The sequence below is a fragment of the Strix uralensis genome, chromosome Z (assembly GCF_047716275.1).
Source record: "Strix uralensis isolate ZFMK-TIS-50842 chromosome Z, bStrUra1, whole genome shotgun sequence".
In the NCBI taxonomy this organism is placed as follows: domain Eukaryota; kingdom Metazoa; phylum Chordata; class Aves; order Strigiformes; family Strigidae; genus Strix; species Strix uralensis.
In genome coordinates this window covers 58912772-58932365 of record NC_134012.1, presented here as the reverse complement: position 1 = coordinate 58932365, position 19594 = coordinate 58912772, and the positions used below count along the sequence as shown (strand labels likewise).

General features: G+C 39.4%; 1 protein-coding gene across 3 annotated transcripts in view; it reads left to right on the top strand.

Annotated features, from left to right (window-relative positions):
* The window catches only part of FER (FER tyrosine kinase), a 213131-nt gene extending 202760 nt beyond the window's left edge, over positions 1–10371 (top strand). For all 3 annotated transcript variants that reach the window (XM_074855734.1, XM_074855735.1, XM_074855737.1), the window contains one exon: positions 1871–10371. In XM_074855734.1, coding sequence (XP_074711835.1) covers positions 1871–2013 — 143 coding nt within the window. In that variant the 3' untranslated portion in view covers positions 2014–10371. The remainder of the gene's footprint in view (positions 1–1870) is intronic.
* Positions 10372–19594: the final 9223 nt, after the last annotated feature.

The following is a 19594-nucleotide window of genomic DNA, read 5'->3' as shown; positions in this document are numbered from 1 at the left end:
TCTCCAGCCTCTCCAGGTCTCTCTGGATGTCAGCATGACAATCTCGTGTATTGGCCCCTCATCCTAGTTTGCTGTCATCTTCAAACTTGCTGAGGGTGCACTCTACCCCATCATCCAGATCATTAATGAAGATGTTCAACAGGACTGACCCCTGGGGTACACTGGTAGTCACTAGCCTCCAACTACACTTTGTGCCACTGATCATCTCCTGCTGGGATTTGCCGTTCAGCCAGTTTTTAATCCACCTCACTGTCTATGCATCCAGCCCATAATTCAACAGTGTCTTCATAAGGATTTTATGGGAGACAGTGTTGAAAGCCTTAGGTCCCCTGATCTACCAAGCCAGTCGTTTCATCACAGGAGGTGATCAGGTTGGCCAAGCATGACATGCCCTTAGTGAATCCATGCTGACTACTCATGATGACTTTCCTGTCCTTCATGTGCCTCGAAATCGTTCCTAGCATTAGCTGCTCCATCACCTTCACAGAGATCAAGGTGAGGCTGACCAGCCTACAGTTCGCGGGGTCTTCCTTGAAGATAGGTGTGACATTTGCTTTACTCCAGTCTTCATGTACTTCTCGCAGTCACCATGATGGATGAAGGATTATTGAGAGTGGCCTTGCAGTGACATCAGCCAACTCCCTCAGTGCTCATGGATGCATCCCATCAGGCCCCATGGATTTATGCAAGTCCAGTTTGCTTAAGTATACCCTGATCAGATCCTCTTCCACCAGGCGTGTGTCTTCCTTGCTCCAGACTTTCTCCTTGGTCTCTGAGGCCTGGGATTCCCAAAGGCCAGTCTTGCTAGTAAAGTCTGAGTTGAAGATGGTATTCAGTACCTCAGCCTTTTCCATGTCCTATGTTAGAAAGTGCCCTACCTCATTCAGCAGTGGGCCCACAATTTCCCTAGCCTTCTTTTTGTCACCTATGTACTTAAAGAGGCCTTCTTGTTATCTTTGACATCCCTGGCCAGATTTAATCCCATTTAGGCTTTAGCTTTCCTAACATCATCCATGGATACTCAGGCAATGTTTATGTATTCCTCCCACATTACACATTTTTGTGTTCAGATTTGTCCAGGAGCTCCTTGTTCATCCATGCAGTCCTCCTGGCATTTTTGCCCAACTTTCTACTCACTAGGAAATTGCCTTCATTGCTGTGAGTACATCTCTTTGGTCCAAGTTATGGATGATATGCTGGAATGGCCACTTGTCTGTGGCTTCTGAATGATTAGCCGCTAAGGTATTTAACTGCTTGTTCATTCTCCTGTTCATCACCAAGTCAGAGACCTCTGATGGCAGCAGAGAGGTGTGGAAGACCACTGCCTATCTAAGCAAACCAGAAGAGTAAGAGTTAAGATGATGGGAAAATATAAAAGTTAGGAAAACAGGAAGGAGGAAAAATAGATGGCTAAAGTGCAAGTGGGAAGGGAACTTCTTAAGGAGACAAAAAAGGGAAGAGGCATGAGAATAAATGTTTATCCATTTTGAAAAAGAGCAAAGAAATTTATTCCCATCTTAATGTTTATTATTGATTTCCTCAGTGGAGGGAAAGAAGGGAACACAATTCAAACCTAGAGGGTAACTACTTCCTAAGATACAGGAAACAAATGTATGCAGGTTGCTGCCCTTATGGATGAGAAGCATACTGACAATTTACCGTGCCCAACTTAAATGTCATTGGTACCTGAGCTTTGATTAGTGTAATAATTATCTATCTTGTATGAGTTATATATTGAAGACTTTCCCCATATTAGCCTGAAGATCTTTTTTAACGTAACGATCTTGAACTTCTCTCATTTCTTGTTAGATTTGCCAGTATGCATCAGTTTTCAATGCTAAGAATTTTCCCCTTTTTTTTTGTGTATCAGGCTACCGAATGTCAGCACCACAAAAATGTCCAGAAGAAATATATAAAATAATGCAGAGGTGCTGGGACTACAAACCAGAAAACCGTCCAAAATTCAGTGAGATTCAGAAAGACCTGTCTTCAATCAAAAAGAAAGTGACATAGTGATAAACAAGTGCCAAACTCAATGTATATGACTTTATTTTCCAGTGAAGTAATTTTTCCCCTCAAACACTATGCGTTTTTACAACATTATTTGCAATATTCTTCTAGGATTACTTTGAAATTATCTGGGTTTTTATATTCAGGTGTACCATCTCGAATGATGTCTACATCTGCATTAAAGATATACACTGCAAAATGCTATATATCCAGTCACAGTAATATTGTCATTTAGGTTACATGTAAATAGAAAAGCACATACTATATAGATTTAAGGGACTGTGGCTTCTATCTGTTTTACAAGTAACTGCTAGTGACATTTTTCAGAGGTTTTCTACTTTAAGCTGTGTTCTCGCTCTGCTATCCCTGTCCTGTATGTCAACACCAGCAGCACTCTAATGTGGTGACTGTCATACATGTTGGCCTTAAGACTGAAGACAGTTTTGACAAGTATTTCAACTTGAAACTTTTATATTTTTTAAATTCTTTCTAATACTTTAAGAATGAAGGTCAGTTAGATTGTGGACGCAAATGTGCTTACTGAACAGTGAAATCCAGAATTTTCTTTTGTGGAAAATAAAGTTACTTGTGCGTTTCTTACCACACTATAGTAAATACTTATGACTTTTGATGTGATTTACTTAAGCCATGCTTTTTCTTCCTTCAAAGCCATCAGAATTCAGTAGTATGTCTCCTTTACAATGACCTATGTTTATTTAAGAAACAAAAAATCCAATATCAAGTCTTGACTACACATGCTAAGAAATGCTGCAAATCATCTGCCTTCCAAATATGTAAAAGCAGTAGGCCAACAGAAAGAGGTTTACTAATGATAGCAGCAGATAATAAATGTCATTGATCTTAGAGGAGTTAAAGAATGTGAATTGCTAGATTTGCTTTTGATCCTGATTTTTTTCCTTGAATTGGGAGTAATTCTCAGAATGCAGCTGGATCCTACAGAAGTTTATGCTAAGCAAAAGTACATTCCATGCATAGTGTCCAAAGGAAAATACTACTTCTGTATGGCATAAGGAAATTGTTCAAGAAATGAAACTAAAGAAGTAAGTTTAAAGCCTCTGACAGGTTGAGCAAGGCAGAGTAGAAATACTAATCTTCTAAATTTTTAAATAATTGCAATCAGATTTCAAAAGACTGGAGACAGGCAAGTTTTAAATGTCACCAGGAGTAAAAACCTTGTTTATATAAAAAAAAAATTCAGCCAGAAAAAAACACAAATTATTAGATAGGAGAGGGAGGAAAGGCAGAGTTTGTTACTCTGTCTCTGGGTCCTCTTTGTAGCTGGAATTATTTTCTAGGGCCCTACATAGAAACAGAAACAAGCTACAGTATCCTGATCTGAGTTCCAGAGTTAAGGTGCTTAAAATTTTTCTAAGAATTAACTTAAATTTTTTGGATCAAGGGATGCCAGTTGCTACTAATGCAAGTAAGAAATAGGGACTGTAAGCTACACAGCATCTGGAATGTTAATTAACCCTATATTTTACTGTTACAGTGGGATTGAGATGTAGTGAAGTTGGGGACTACATTACATTTTTATTTCTATTAAGGTGACTTTTCTATTGTCCACAACATTTTTGCTCTCGGAAGTGTATTTATAGTAGTACTGAATGGTAATATTTAAGGGCTATTGTGTGACCAAAATATGTGTAGTCTAGAAGAGTCTGTCTCTTACATTGGAGTTAGTGTCCAAATAAAACAGTGAATGATCGTGTTGGAGCACATCACCTGCATCTGAGGTGGAACGTCAGCATCCAAATATAAGGAATGGTGAGTGCTTCTTGCATTTCTTAAGTGATTTTTTTTCAGGGAGTAAGGAAGCCTATACATACCCATGAAGGCATAGTGCTTGGAAAACTTGGTGGCATAAATTTAAACTTCCTTATAAGCATACTGGATATATTTACTTAGTTCTGTACTTCCAAGTAGCCTAAAGATATTTTTCAGGACCATTGGGAAACATTAGTTTGTATGCCTTTAAGTACTACACAAAGTTTGTGCTTTAATTTGCTAGTATGCTAATGCAAATGCAAGTGTACTAAGAGCTAAGAAATGTTCCACAATCATCTGGAAAAATCCAAGATTCATCCAACTGCAGATCCTTATGTATGCCTCACTGAAGTCTGCAAGTAAGGATAACAGTGTCTCCTCTGTCAGCATCCGTAGTTTCTCTGGAGAGTTAATATTCTTCTTCTATGAAAGAGACGAACTGTATCTTTGCTATATACCCTCTTAACAGCAAAGAAATACTGTTTTATTTTTATAAAATAAAATACTGTTTTATTTGTCTTAAATTAACCAGTCACCATCTTGACTCTCACTGAAAGATAAAAATTGCACTCATATTTTATTCTGAAAGAGTTAACATTTGTAATTCATATCACACTTCTGTTTAAATACTGTTTTTAAATGTGGTATTTCTATAGGAACCAGAAAAATTATTTTTATTGCTGAAGTAGGCATCAGTTAACTTCAAAAATAGTAACTCTTTAGGAGAATACCAGAATGAGTTTATAGGTATAGAATAAATTTAAACACACATACATGTCTCTTCAATTATTTAAACTATTTTCTTATCATTAATTTGGCAGTTTGTGGCAGAACTTGTTTATCATGTCTCACTTGTAATTATTGCAATTATATAATTTTGGAAGTGGAATCCTTACCTATAGATACTGTTTTTAAGTTTTTGTAAACATGTCACAAGGGAGTTCACAAACAAACCTGCCATACAATGACATTTAAAAGAAAGATGTGGTTTTCAAGAACCAAAGCTGCCGTATTTGCTTTCTGTGGACTTTTGATGACTTGGTCTTGCATTAGTCATAGGTTAGCCAGATACTGGTCATTTGGCTCCTGTACTGTTGTCTATCCTAGAGAACTTAGAAAAAAGTTAAGACTCGGTCAGTTTTGCAAGTGTAGTGTTTCAGATAGGTTCTTACACCAGCACTGTCCCAACCAGGGAGACCCTGAGGGAAACCTGAATTTTTTACACTGTTAAATGAGAGAAACTCTGAGTACTCTTAAGGGTCAGGTAGAAATACCTCAGCCTGTTACGTGAGATGGAATTCAACAGGTTATCTGTTATTTTAATCTTTTTTCAAGGAATTGCATTCATCATTTTAAGAGAGATTGTTCTGAGGGCAAAAATGCATCTTTAGTTTGTTTTCAATAGAAATTAAGCACATGTTAGCTTCAGAGTTCAGTCATCAGTGAAATCATGAGGATTCCTAAGCATTTCAATTTTGTGGAAAGTAGAATAGTGAAAAGCATCTTGTCTGAAAGCAAACCTTGCTTCAGCAAAGTGTGATCTTGTGGAGTCAGCATCCCACCAAGACATTCTCTTCGAAATGTACATTTTCATTAGTTTCTAATGAAAACAATGAACTAGTTTTTCATTTAGCAACTACAGTTACATTGCATTTCTTCTTAACAAAAATCTGCCTTTTGCAGAGTTGCCTAATACTTTTATTGGAAGTTGCTATTGGAACATGCATCACCAGAAGGCTATCAGTAAGAACTGCAGTTTGTAAAGTAAGCCTGATCTTATTGATGAGAAACAGAAAACTGGTAAAGAAAATATTAGGTTATTCATACTTAAGTATTTTTTATCCATGTCTTTGACCACCTGTCATGCTTACTCAAATCGTACAAGCACATCATGAAAACTTACTGCACAGCATTAAAACTGACTGTGAAGTTATCAATTTGTTATCTCTTATAAATATTGTTATCCCTTTTGCACCCATTGTAAAGATACTAAAGAAAAAACCACTTTCCTGAGGTTGTAGAGTAACTAACTCTCAGAAGCATTTAAAAATGTCTCCCTCCTCCCCAAATTTTCACAGATCTGCTGCTGCACAGATATTAACAATAGTGATTAACTACTACCCTGTTTCCGTTATTCTTGCTGTCATATCCTCTAAATGGCAGTGCCACTGACGTGCTTGAAACAGTGCAATATTTGAAGACCTGAGTTAGTGTATATAGTGTCATCAAACATTATATTCAAGAGCAGTAGTTCTGAAAATGGCTTGGATTTGTAACATTTTTATGACTGAGCATAAAATAGTTTGCTGTTAAAAGAGAGTTCACCAATTAATTTTCTTTTGCTAAAGCACAAAAGGACATGTGATACTGTTGGAAGCATTCTTGCTAGGCAAGTCAGGATATGTGGAGGGAAGAATACCCCTACTACCAACCAAGGAATATTCTTAGAATCATATTCATGCAGTCCTTCAGTTTCAGGAATACAGGACTTTAATTAGTCATTAGAAAGTACAGGGCAAGTCCAGTATTCCTGAAGTTCCAAACAACCATGGGTTTTGTAAGAGTGATCTGGTAAATTTGGAACCTCAGCTCTTAAAAATCTTTTCTTCTAGTTTCCTTCCACAGATCCACATACTAAAAAAAGCAGTCCTTAAACAATCATCGCTAACAACTTACAAGAAAAATGCATCAACATCAGAAACCTATCAAGCTTCTTTAAGAGTAACCTGAGTAAAGAATATTCTTTGTAATCTTGTACTAGAATTCCCCTAGAATAGCTTTCCTTTCTAAAAAACTGAAATTTAAAACTAATTATTAAAAAAAAAAGCTTAAACCCCTGGAAGTTCTAAGTTGAAACAGAAGAATCCTTTCACTTGTCACATTTTGAACAGTCGTTCAAGTATTGCCACAATTTCTTTTGTGAAACTGATAATACACCTGTGATTTCCAGCTCTTACATACTTTTCAGCCTTGCATATTAGTGCATTATTAATACCCAACTTTACTTTCAGACCAAGGAATGGATGACTCTGTCATTAAAAAGTACAGCAAGTTCTGCCTGGTATCTCCCACATTTTCCTTAACTTACACATTCAGTTATCATTCTATTCATTACAATAAGCACCACATAGAACAGGAGCTGGAAGCTAGACATTGTCTTTAAATAAGCAGCTAATCCCCCTAAATTTCACAGCTTTGACTAGAAGCCAGCTTGGTTTTGGTTCTCTATCAAATAAGCAAAAGCAGTTTCTGTATTTCAGCCTTACTACTGATCTATAAAACAGGAAGGTTCAGAGATATATTTACTGTTCTCTCCAAGGGAATGCTACCTTCACCAATAACCGTAAGTTACCCTTATGTCCCTGTTATGTCCCTCTGTCTCTTTGACATAAAATTCTAACTGAAATGTATCTCCGGGTATAGAACTTAGGTGTTAACTCTGAGTTGTTTCATTTTCAGGAAGTTGTATATTATTAGCTGTTCTCGAACACCATTTTCTCAGATATCATATAGGCATGACTTAAATTAGAATTTTCAGATGGTTTGGGGTTATTTTTGTGAGATAAAGGACTAATTAGATTGCTAGCTAGGTGCATTGCTATTTTGCAGCTCTTTCAGATTATAGCTATGAGAGAATAGTTCATTTCTAGATCTCAGATTATGTATGCCTTCTCTAAATCAAAAACTGTTAGCCATACTTACAAAAAATGCATAAATAAAGCCCTCAAATACAGTTGACTGAGGTCATAAAGTGAAAACATGAAAGAGATATGAACTACATTATTTCTTCCTCTATCCTGCCAGAATTGAATGCTTTGTAAATAAAACCTGCAATAACTGATTTTGTGTTTATAGATAATTGTGACCCGTGAACCTGTACTTAGGACTCACATTGCCACTAGAAAAGAAAGCTTGGAAAAAAGTGTTGCTATTTGGAACTATCATTTAGTTTTAGAACTACAGGTGTTTATAGATAAGTACATAACTTCAGTTTTGTGAGTATGGTAAGAGAGACAGCGCATGCTTCTCCATTGAAACCCTTCATCAGTTTAAGGCAGTTATGCTTTTTAAAAGGAAAATCAGATTGATCAGCAATTCCTTGTAGATTACACATGTTGAAAGTATGAGCCAGAAGTTTCCACCACTAAAAAAAGATCCACACTACTGTCTTTATATGCAGTCAGCTCAGTCTTTCTCAACACATAAATTCCATCATTGTTAAATGCAGTAGTAATACAAAATCCTTGGATTACTGATATGTAAACTACTTCGCTCTGATCTTTTGCTTCAATTCTTAGAGACTCTTTCTGCTCTTTAAAAAAGGGCTGCAGTAAGCTTACAGTTCTAGATGAGCTTTGCTGTAATGATCTGACCTTTTTGCATCTCCCAAACATTTCTTGATTCTGATGGCTCCATGTACCACTAATGGTGCCTTATCGCTTACTTCAAAAAAATTACTCTTGTGACAGAAAAGTTCAAATATATCCCTGCTTTGTGTGACTCAAAAATATTGTAGTGGTTATACCTTGATACCTGTGGCAATGTGTTTGTATGAAAATTGAAGTGACTGTGAATCAGTGTGAAGCACATTATTCAAATCATGTTTTTGATTAAGTTACAAACCCTAAATATATCATGAATTGTTCACGTTGTAAAAGACATCAGAAAAACAACATTCCTGACTGCCTAATTTACAATAGGTGATATTGTATCCTGCCCCTACTAGGGAACAATATAAAGCTAAGTATGTTCATTGAAAAAGGAATTATATGGCTGTCAGACCAAATCCAAACAGTATCTTTAAAATTAACAGCAGTGACTTAATTCCAACCAAGCCATGTAGTAACCTTCCTTCTTCTTAACAGACCTTTCCAAATACTGTTAACTTTCATTATTGTCATCCATTTTGCTGTTAGAAATTTGACTTCTGTATATCATATAACATTTACTTATACTGATAATTATACCCCCACCACCAGCATGAAGTGCTGAGACTTGCAACTTCAGAAGATAAGCATTGCGAAGTCAATAAAAGTCTACAGGGAACTGGTCTTTCACTAGGTGTCTGAGGTGATACAGCTTAATGCATTTTAAATACCACTAAAGTAATTGTTTCAATTAAAACCTGTTACACAGTTTGAACAGCAGTATTCCTTGCTAAAGATGTCTCTGCAATAGTAATACTTGTATTTGTCTTCAACTCAACAGGAAGGTAGAATTGTACCTTCCTTCCTCTCCAGTTTATCAGGGAAGGGAACTGATAGGTTCAAGTTGCCAATTCAAGTGCTGTCAGTGGTTCTGATACATAGTGTGGATGCAGCCAGGATGCCATAGAGAAGGTCTTGCAGTCTGCATGGCCCCTCTTTATAACTGCAAGTAACTAATAAATCCATCAGAGACTGGAAGTTTCCTATATCTTAGAGTGTGGCTAATTCTGTAAAACACCTGAAGTTGTGGTGCTTAAGGAGAAATAGTGACATTTTTTGCTTTCTCACAAAATGCAGAAATGCAATATACAATGGGCAGTCTCTGCACTATTTTCCTTCCTTCCACCTGCTCGGTCATGTCACAGATTCAAAGTGTTCAATAGATGGAGCAACTAGAAAACCATATGTGTTTCTGCTGTTAATTGTATAATTACCTGTAACTGACAATTTAACTTGTGTTTTTCCACCAAGCTTCCCACCTAATTTTCACTAAAATGCTAAAAACGTAATAGGAAAAACTGATGATGCAGGCTCATCACACAGGACACATAAGACAAGCAGACTCCTACAAAAAAATTTTGAGGACTGAAATTCAACAATAAACACCTCTCTTGTCCCTTCTATTAAAGGAGTGTGTAGTTATATGAATGTTCAAATGACTTCCAGAGATGAAACTTGGACTAAGATTGGCAGGACTGCTGTTTTTTCAGTTGCATGTGTTACTTTTCCTTTGTGTAATTGTAGGCATCTGGAGACAGAGGAGGGATGTTGGGGAAGAGAGAAGGTTGTTTCAGTGACCTGCTAGCACATGCAAGACTTTTGACACCAGTAACCTTGAGTGGGGCACAGATACCATTTGCAGATGTGTCCAGATTTCTACTCAATTTTGTGCCAAAGTATGCACCAGCAAGGTTAATATCAGGTAAAGCACCTTTTATACTCTTTGTTGTTTAAAAAAAATATATCTGTGAAACAGATCAATAATACTTAACACTGGAAATGGGTGCTTTTTTTCCCAAAAGTACACATGTAAAAGAAAAGGAACCAACATGTTTATCTGGATTTTGAGCAAGTCTGAAAATTACAACTATGTAATACAGTTGCTAGTTGTCTGTCCTTTATAATTTTAAATAGTTCTGCATTTTAACATTATTTATTTGCCAATTTTTTATATACTTTACACTTTTGAACTTAAGCTAACTTTTTATTTTCTTAGGCTGTTACAAAACAGAATTGCAGTATTCTTGTAATCTGCAGACCTTTTTTGAATAGTCCTTTGTCTTTTCCTGTGGAACAGTTACCACTTGTGAGTCTGCAGTCCCCTTTTTACTGTACTCTTCCAATAAATGTAAAATATTTCTATCAAGCTGTGTGGTTTTATTTAGTATTTACAGGTTGTATTTATTCACTTGCTTCTGTAGTCAAGTGAAAGATCGACTCTAGTAGCACTGCTCTTGGGAATAGCTACAATTCAAAATACTCTATTTCACAAAGAAAAAAATCAATTTTACCAGATTTTTTTTTTTTTTTGGCAATTTCTGAAGTTAATGTCTGTGTGATCCTCACAGTTTGGCTGTCACTTTTATCTTTTGTATATCAGAAGGTATTAAAAGAAGGAGTAACTTAGTGAGCAGAAGGGAAAGGACATGTTGAAACAGGCTGAGAAATTCAGGGCTGGAGCTCTTCTGTTTTGAGGATGTTACACCACGTGTTTCTCTTCAAGCCAGAATTGTGTTAAGAAGCTAGGCACTGAAAAGCACCCCAACAGCAAACCAAAATCTGCAGTGTTTCCAGTGAAGAGCAATGGAGCAATATAAAAGCATATCCAAGCTTTATACTGTTTCTTTTACATGATCTAGTGCTCTGTTCCCTTTCTATTAAAAAAAAAAATTACATTCTAAATACAAGTGGCATTGTAAACCAAATTGTTTAAAGCTACTTTATGCTTTACTTTGAATGAAACCAATCTCCGTAATAATTGCCATTTTCACCACACTTTGATGCAATTTCTTTGATTTCCATAATCCCTTCTTAATATAAAGACTGTGATACCAAAATTATGACTGGGGTGAAAAATCAGAATTATGGTGCCTTAAAAAAATTTAAACTAATCTTTTGAGATTTCATGGCTAATGTAAAGTATGAATACCCCATTGAAAGAATTTCTTCCCCTGCCTTATGGTCCCTGCAGATGCACTTTTTTTAAACACCCACCAATGTGTGGAAAACCAGATTTTTGTGTACCTGCACCCTTGCACAGTGTTACTAAGCACACTGTGTGCTGACACAGCACTGCAATCTGGAAGACTTGGTGCCTGACTGAAGGAGTTAGCAAAGAAGCAAATATATATAGCACTGGTTTGTAAGTGGGACTGGAGTACCCAGGTTTTGTGTTGTGTTTTTTCTATTGTTCCCTCTTACAAACTCTTTGAGATATTTTTCCCCACCATATCCCAGTAATCGTGAATGGGAGAGATGTAAGTCCAAAGCTTTTTCCCTGAATTCACCAGTGTGTGTTGAAACAGAAGACAACACAGCATGGGATTGCACATAGCTCTGGTACTGTTCTGCTGAGAGACTAATTTATTAGCAGGATAATTTTAGAAAAGATTACTACAACTGAATCTGTTCTGCTCAGTGATGCCTGGCCTCCAAATAATAAAAATATGTTGTTTGAAAACCTGCTACTGCCAATCACTGAGCAGCAGAGGGTCATCAAATTTCCTCATCTGAAGTGTCACAGCAGTTAATTAGGAATGAGGCTAAAGAACCTTCAAGGTGATCAGGGCCTTTGTACAGTCCTACATTTTTTAAAGTTTATAAGTAGATCTAGAGGACTTGAAGTTTAAAAGATTAACTTGATAAGACCTCTCAGAAGATCCCAAAGGACATTAGGCACCTAAGGACCACTTTAAATGGCAGATCACAGCATTTCCATAGTCTTCAGATGCCTGACTTAACCATGCAGGTACATCTTCCCCTAACAAACCTAACAATCTGCAGCAGCAAGATTGGTCCCATGCAGGAGAACACACATCTCAATTCCAACATGACCATAACACCTCATTTTGTATTTCAGTTCAAGTTTTCTGCTTCAGACTTTTCCTGCCTAGCTGACTTGTAAGCCCTAACTTTGCAGGTACAGTACAACTGGCAAAACTCCACACAGAAGACACTTGGGCACAGAAGTGCTAATCACCCAACGTTTGCATGTTCTTTTTCTCTGCAAGTGGCAGACATGCCTCCCTGCCTTTTAGATCCAAATCCTGTGTATGCAAAGATGTTTTGATACTCAGGTACAAAACCTTCCTTGAAGTCTGGCAGAAATACTTCATTTGTTAAATGAGCGAGAGATTAATCTTGCTCAGAGACACAGAAGCAGCTCACAGTTGAGGACAGAACTATGTGCCTGCCTTCAGCCTGATGTAAGGGATCTGGGGAGTCAGTGGAAGAGTAGGGAGTGGGAGAGTTGTTTTGGGAGTGGATTTTTTCCTTTCCAGAATATTCAGTTTAGTGGCACACTGGATGTGCTAAGTTCCATGAATGTTGCTCCTAGGTCCCTAAGTCTCCACCACCTCTGCACTCTGGGAGCTTAACTTGGGCCAAGTCCACAGAGAGATCAAAAGCCAAGTATTCCCATATTTAAAATGTTTGGTGGATCTACTCCCCAAAACCAAATAGGTCAGAGGAAACCTGCGATAAGTCGCATTTGCTCAGTGTGAAGCCAGAGGACCATCACAGGTCACCGAGTATGAAGTTCCAGCAGTGCCAGAATTACAAGTTTCTCTTATGACAATGGTTTGAAGAACTGCGTGGTCTCCATCGCACACATTCACTGAGGCAACTCTGCAGCTAGATTTCAGTAATCCTTCAAGTCATGTTCTAATCATATGAAATGCAAAAATACAGTAACATCACTGATGCAGTCTGAATTGCAGCTGTACACTTCTCACCTCAAAGGACATGATACAGACAACCGCAGAGAAAACCCATGTCAATGACATGTGTACACACCACTAACCCTGCAATGCACAGAGCAGTTCCATCAGTTTTCATCTCCTCCTTCATTCCCTGAGTTCCTTGCAAGTCTGCCACACTAAAAGCACTGCTGCTAAACAGTCTGCAGAAATGCATGTGGACTAAAGAAATAGCTCTATGTTGAAAATATAGAATAATGAGACATTGTGATCTAATTTTCTAATAACTAAGCTCCCACAGCTTTCATTGACCTAATATTCTGCAAACAGAAGTCAGGGAAGAGTAAAATAGAACTACTAGCTTTGAATCCTCAGAAGAACAGACTGGCATTTCACTATGCTGTAATGGAAAGAAGTATGCATCTTCGACACACATTTTTCTATTCATGATGTATTAGTTCTCTGACAGCTGAAGGAAAAATGAGATTGCATTAGCAACAGCTGGAGTATATTGAAATATTTTTCTACTTCCTCTCTTAAAAGCTTGCATTGCTATGTGTAATTCACTAAAGAGAAGGCACAGATAAAGGTTAAGTAGGATAATCCAATTGCTATAATTTAGTCTGTGCAATCAGCAGCTATGAAAGACCATCTTGTTAGCACTAACACATAGAATTCACAGCCACTGTAAAGTTAGACCAACACATACTAAGCCCTTACATAAAAATTTTGACTCCTAAAGACCCTTGCTCATCTAAACCTACAGCCCCGTGGGTTCAAAAAAATCCTTTGCAATACTCTGTAACCCTGAGTCTGAAATGAAAAAATGCAGTGACTAGATCTAGCTAGATATAATTTGAGCACCTTGTAATATGATGGATTATTGCACTCACAGTTAGGGACCCAGAGGATACGGTCTCTAATGTCTGGGCCTGACTAGGGGTCACTTTTGTGCTATGCAGCTGATTTATTAAGAGATACCTTAACTTTCTGTCTTTCCCCAGACCTCAGGTGGACCTGACCCAGGGTGTGGGACCTGGTGGACCAGGGGTGGTCAAGTCCACCTGAAGTCTGGGGAAAGACAGAAAGTCAGACTCTCAGTCAGCTGCATAGCACAAAAATAGGGCTATTTGCAGAAAAGCAGGTGCAAAAAAAATCAATCAACAAGTGATACAAAAGGGTAAATTCCAAGTTTTTACCCATATACGGCTTGGTTATAGTCTAAACTATATGTAAAGCCTACATTTTACTTGACATGAGGACTGAAACCAAACTACTCCCTCACACAGAAGCCTCAGTCATTGATTTTGCATTTGAAGCAGAAGTAAACTTTTTTTAATACAAATCCAAATTTTCAGATTTAGTCATTGCATCTGACCCTACCCAGAAAATCTGCATGCAGATTTTCCATTGCTGGAGGTACAGCAAGTGATCCAGATTTTCATTTTTCAGGCCCTCCCAGTGCTTTTGAGATGAGCCATATCCCTGTATCTCACCTTCAGGGCTAATCCCAGAGGTGTCTTCAGAGCACACCTCCTGAGTAAGCCTCATCAAAACACGGCTGGGGACATGACTTCTATCTCCGGCTGCCACAGGTATGACACAGTGTCACTCACTAGTCAGCTCTCGGCCTTTCCTTTACTAAATCTGCCCCGATTTTGGGCGGGGCCTTCCCAGCGCGTGTAGCCACCCGCATCTCTCCCCAACTGTGGACATTCGGGAACAAAGTCACTGACACTCAAAAATTACAGCCTGTTTCACACGGGAGTGCTCACTAGGCTTAAAATCAAGTCAGCACGAAGCCCAGGATGACAGGAGTATTTGCAGTGTGCTCACTTCGAAAGTCGCTGTGTTTGTAGAGCGGCTCTTTCATTGCATGTGCACGGTCCAAACGCCCTCTTGTGACCAGTGCAATGCCCTACTCCTCTCCGGAGTATAAAGCCCTCCCTTGTAAAGGACAGTAAAGGGGGCGGGCAGCGCGCACTCCCGGTACATCAAGACAGAAGAAACTTAGAGTACTTTTTATCACAAACAGATGACCCACGAACTTCAGGCATACTTGAATCAGCAGAAACAGGTTCAACCCCAAAACCTATTTTTGCTTTTAAAAATAGGAGAGCTTCCCCGCCGGTCCCCCATGACACTGCTGTCCCAGCTGGGTTTCTTACAGCACTGTAAGAGGCAGACAATTTTGCCTTCTTGCTGTGACGTACATATAGCAGGATTCCTGCTTGATACCTATTTCAGGCGGTCCACCTCAGACTTGGCAGCTCTGTTGAGCTTGGGATGCTTTTGTTTGTTTGGGTTTTTTTAAACAGCAGTAATGTTTAAGGAGGAAAACTACGAAAAACCCCTGCTATTAGAAGCAGTTGGCCAGCTTTGAAAGAGGCTGTCAGCCACAGCTGCCATTTCCTACAGCAGATGAAATTTCAGATACAAGTGATGCTTTTAATAGTCTCAAACAAAGAGTTTCAATTGTTATTTGTACAAGTTAGCATGGCTCATCTCCACTTTACAGGAAAATATGTTTGCCCTGCATTCTGGGTTAGAAAATTATTTCCATTGAACTTGTGCCTAAGCACCTGTCTTTTGATCCCATCAAATTCACTCTTCATACCAGCATTTATATGAGACTCTTAGGACAAATGCATTTTGCTGACAAGTGTTCAACATATTACGGTAATCAGTTATGAGGTTTCCTGAATGAGCTGAGCAGTGGAGAGTTATCCACTGACACCCCTGAAATTCACCAGCTCTTGTCCCCACCAATCACAGAGCTTGAAGAGCAGGAGCTGAGTATAGCACAACCACCTACCTCCTCCTTGTAACCGCTGGACAGACTTAATTAAAAATAAATATCCGGGGCAAGGAATGTTTGAAATTGTTTGATCTTCCAACACGTGCTGAGCTAATCCAGGCAGGAATAGAGCTGTTGACATTTGTCTTCCCCTTTTTTTATTTTTTGGGGAGTTGGTCCCTTCAACAGGGCATGCCAACCTCTGGTTGCCAGGCCTTCAACAAAGGGCACACAGACAAATTTTAAATATGCGGCAGTACACATGAGGCTGCTTAAGTGGAGTTCACAAGAGCAGTCACACTTTCACACTCCTGCCCCATGAATCTGAAATTGTTCCATGTTACAAAAGAGCTGCAGATGCACTGGTTGAAAGAAGCAGAGGGATAGGGTCGTTCTGTTCCAGTCAGAGTCGTTCCTCATATAGGGCTGGAGAGATAAGGGCAGCAGGAGCTGCTCTCCCAGTGTAAGCATCCTGTAGGTGTTTATATTAAACAGTCATTGCAGTAAAACACAATGATACTAAACATTCCTGGGACACTCACCAGGCCTCAAGGTTAACCAGTCCTCCACAAAATTCCTCTTTGGAGGTCCAGACACAAGCACTTCCCTCCTCTGGCCCCATGAAGTTTTTATTTTCACATCAGGGGGAGGCAAGTGGGGAGGAAAGTCCTTGCCCAGCAGCTGTGACCTTGGCTTTCTCAGCCTCCATGGCTGCCAGCAAAGCTTTACCAAGGTCTTGTGAGCAAAGTAAATTGCTGCTCCCTGCAGACCTGATTCCAGCTGTGGCTTCTGAACTGGGGAAAGCATCAAGACCTATTCTGGGGCTCTCAGATGGCCTTCATCACTGGATCTTCCCCCGTCAGGGCTCGACCTGTCCTTTCAACAACTGATGTCCATAGCCATTAGAAGTCTGCCTTGGACCTTAGCAGCTCCCGCCCAACATCCTGCATTCTTCCATGCATCTGTCCTGCTTTCTGAGCTGAAAGACACTACCTGAAAGCCATTCCTGAAAGCCAGAGACTACAGATGACTTTGGAAAGCATAAACAACATATGCCACAGTCTGTCACCCAGGGATTATTAGGTTTATTGCTAGAACTCCTCTAAGTACAAGATCACTGTGAAATACAAGATTTAAGTGAACTTAAAGCTAGGAAATGGGAAAATCCATGCAGCCTTTTAAATTTTCTGCAGTTTCTTCATGATACACCTGTAAGCAGCATCTGCTTTGCAGTCTGATGTTCATCTACACTTGTTTACAGGAGCTTTTATTGGGGTGGTGAACAGCTTGTTAAGGGTATGTTTCAGAAAAAAAATTGTGCTATACAATTGCAGAAAAGCCAAAGCTCAGGCAGTTTTATGCCCAGCTATTTGATATTGTAACACTAGACTGCTGAATCTTGCCTTCCATACAGTGTTATCACCACCAATTCATAAGGCATTTTAAGCCCTGATGGTTATCTGCAAATACAGCATCCATCTCTTAAAGCCCGATTTCAACACTCAGTCCTAATGTTGACTGGAAGAGGGGGTGAGAGCCTGGTCTATGTCAGATGTGCTCACAGCACTGCCAGGTGGGCAGGAGCCCTTCTCCCATGTTCCTTCCAGCCTCTTTTTGTCAGAGAAGTGATGAGCGCACCCAGCTCAAAAGCCACAGTCACAGCCAGGTGGGGGAGGATGCTGCTGCACGAGACCCTGACACCCTGAGATGGGCAGCTCAGTGGCTTCCAGTGCAGCTTGGGGTCAGGTGCTGGCCTCAGCCATACCTGCAACACCTCCCGTTCCACCAGGACTTCACACCTAAAAGGAAGTGCCTTACACAGAGCAAGGTGAATGTTCCTTCCCCTCTGTCTCCATTTTACAATTCAGAGGGCTGATGGTGAAGTCAGACTGAAGCAACAGAACTGAAGAGACAGTATTTTATTAATTGAACCAACCACATGATTATTTTGGGGAAAAAATTTAAAGCGGCATAATTATTACCTTTTTTCACAATAAAAGTGGCCTTGGCTCTCCAAGACATCTTGGGGTGATCCTGCTGTAAGGTTAATGACAGCTTACATGCCAGAAACACATTTCCCTAAAACTTTTTGAGGCAAGCAAAATTTGACAAACATCAAAAATCAGAACATAGCCTTTCTTTTTATTCTTGGTTATTATTAATATTCTTCAGCCATAGGAATATCAAAGTCTTTGGCAGCAATGAATGCAATTTAGCTGCTCCCTAGAGATGGCTTTAGAGAATGTGTAATCAACTTTATAAATGAGCAGCTGGCCTGCACAGCAAGGTGCAGTCTGCATTTCACCAAAATGAATAATGAATTGCATATACTCTTCATTAAGAAGAAGATTGGCATTCCTTTTAGAAACTGTTTAGAGTAAGTCTCATTTCTTTCACATGTTAAAAGACAAAATAATGCCTGGTTGTTGCTTAATGTACCCAACTTTTACACTGAGTACCTGTGCCCAAGCACCATCAGAGACAGCATGTCTGGGAGGCGGCTCCCAAACATGAGCCATGGTCAGATGCCCAAGTCAGAAGCAGCTCATATCAGTCTGCCCAGACCCTGTGGAGCCTTCAGTGGTGACAGCCTTGAGTAAGTCCAAGGCTCCAGCCTTGCATTTTATCCTTTATTGGACTAAAATTTTTATAATCTCTGGAAAATGGCAAGTATTTATTTTTATATTGAACAAAAGTATTTCACTGCAAGAACTGAAAAACAAATTTCAATGCAATGTCTGTTTCTCTCAAACCTAGGGATCTCTGTGATCCAGGACAAAAGTTTGCTCAGGCCCAAGGGCATTTTGTTGACTTTCCACTGGCCTTTCAGTCTATAATGTGATTTCTCAGGTCTCTGTGTAGACATGATTTGTGTCTCTCATATTCCCATTGAGAATAACACATCCATTATGTAGCCTTCAGCAAAAGCTGCATGACAAGTCTTTTGAGGTCAGATAGGCTACTGTAATGCTTCAGATGGGCAGGCATGTCATACCTACAGTTCTTGTTGTTCCCCACAAAGCAGAGAAAGCAAGCAGAAAGGAAAGGAAGAAAATGTGGAAACTATGAGACCAAGTACCTACCCTCTTCACAGGGGCACATTCACACTCAGATGTACACTTTCTTCTGACGACACAGTCTGAATAGATCTCACTTCAGATCCCCTCCTCCTTCCCCTAGGAAATGTTGTCCCTCACCCACCAAATGCTAGGAAGCCTTTCCTGAGGTTCCTAGGTGTGCCTGATCAGATTTTGCTGGCATTTACATTTCAATTTCTTATTACCAGAAGTGCTTGGAAGACAGCAGGAAGGGAACAAGAGTGGCATCATTGCTCAGAGCTGGCACAAAGATGTCTGTGGATTTTGTTTTTTCTGATAGTGTTGGTTTCACTTAGGAGAGAGTTGTGACAAGAGTGATGGAGGTTGTGTAGACTATATGCAGCAACAACATAAGCTAGGAGAAAAAGTGCACCTGTGGGAGTATATAGAAATACTGCTAGACTTCATGCTCTGTGTGTGCTGCAGGAATTCAGCACACAGCCCCAAGCCTCATGACATTGCTGTAGGCCTGCTGTGTCCCTGCACTTTTTAATGAGTTCAGCAAAACACCAATAATCCTCTGCACAGGTTTTAACAACACAAACACTTTCTGCGGCACTTCAAGCTTCTAATGCTAGAGAGATTCAAAATTAAACACAGCACCCAACAGTCCTATTATATCACTGTTCATATTGTGGCTTCCCTCATTTCACTACATGGGATGTGATAAAGTCAGTGAAGATCTGGAGCATCACATTCGTATACATGCCAAAGAAGACCATGCAGAGATCTTGGCACCTAGTTCTGTTTCCAGCACTGAGGCCATAGCTGGCAACA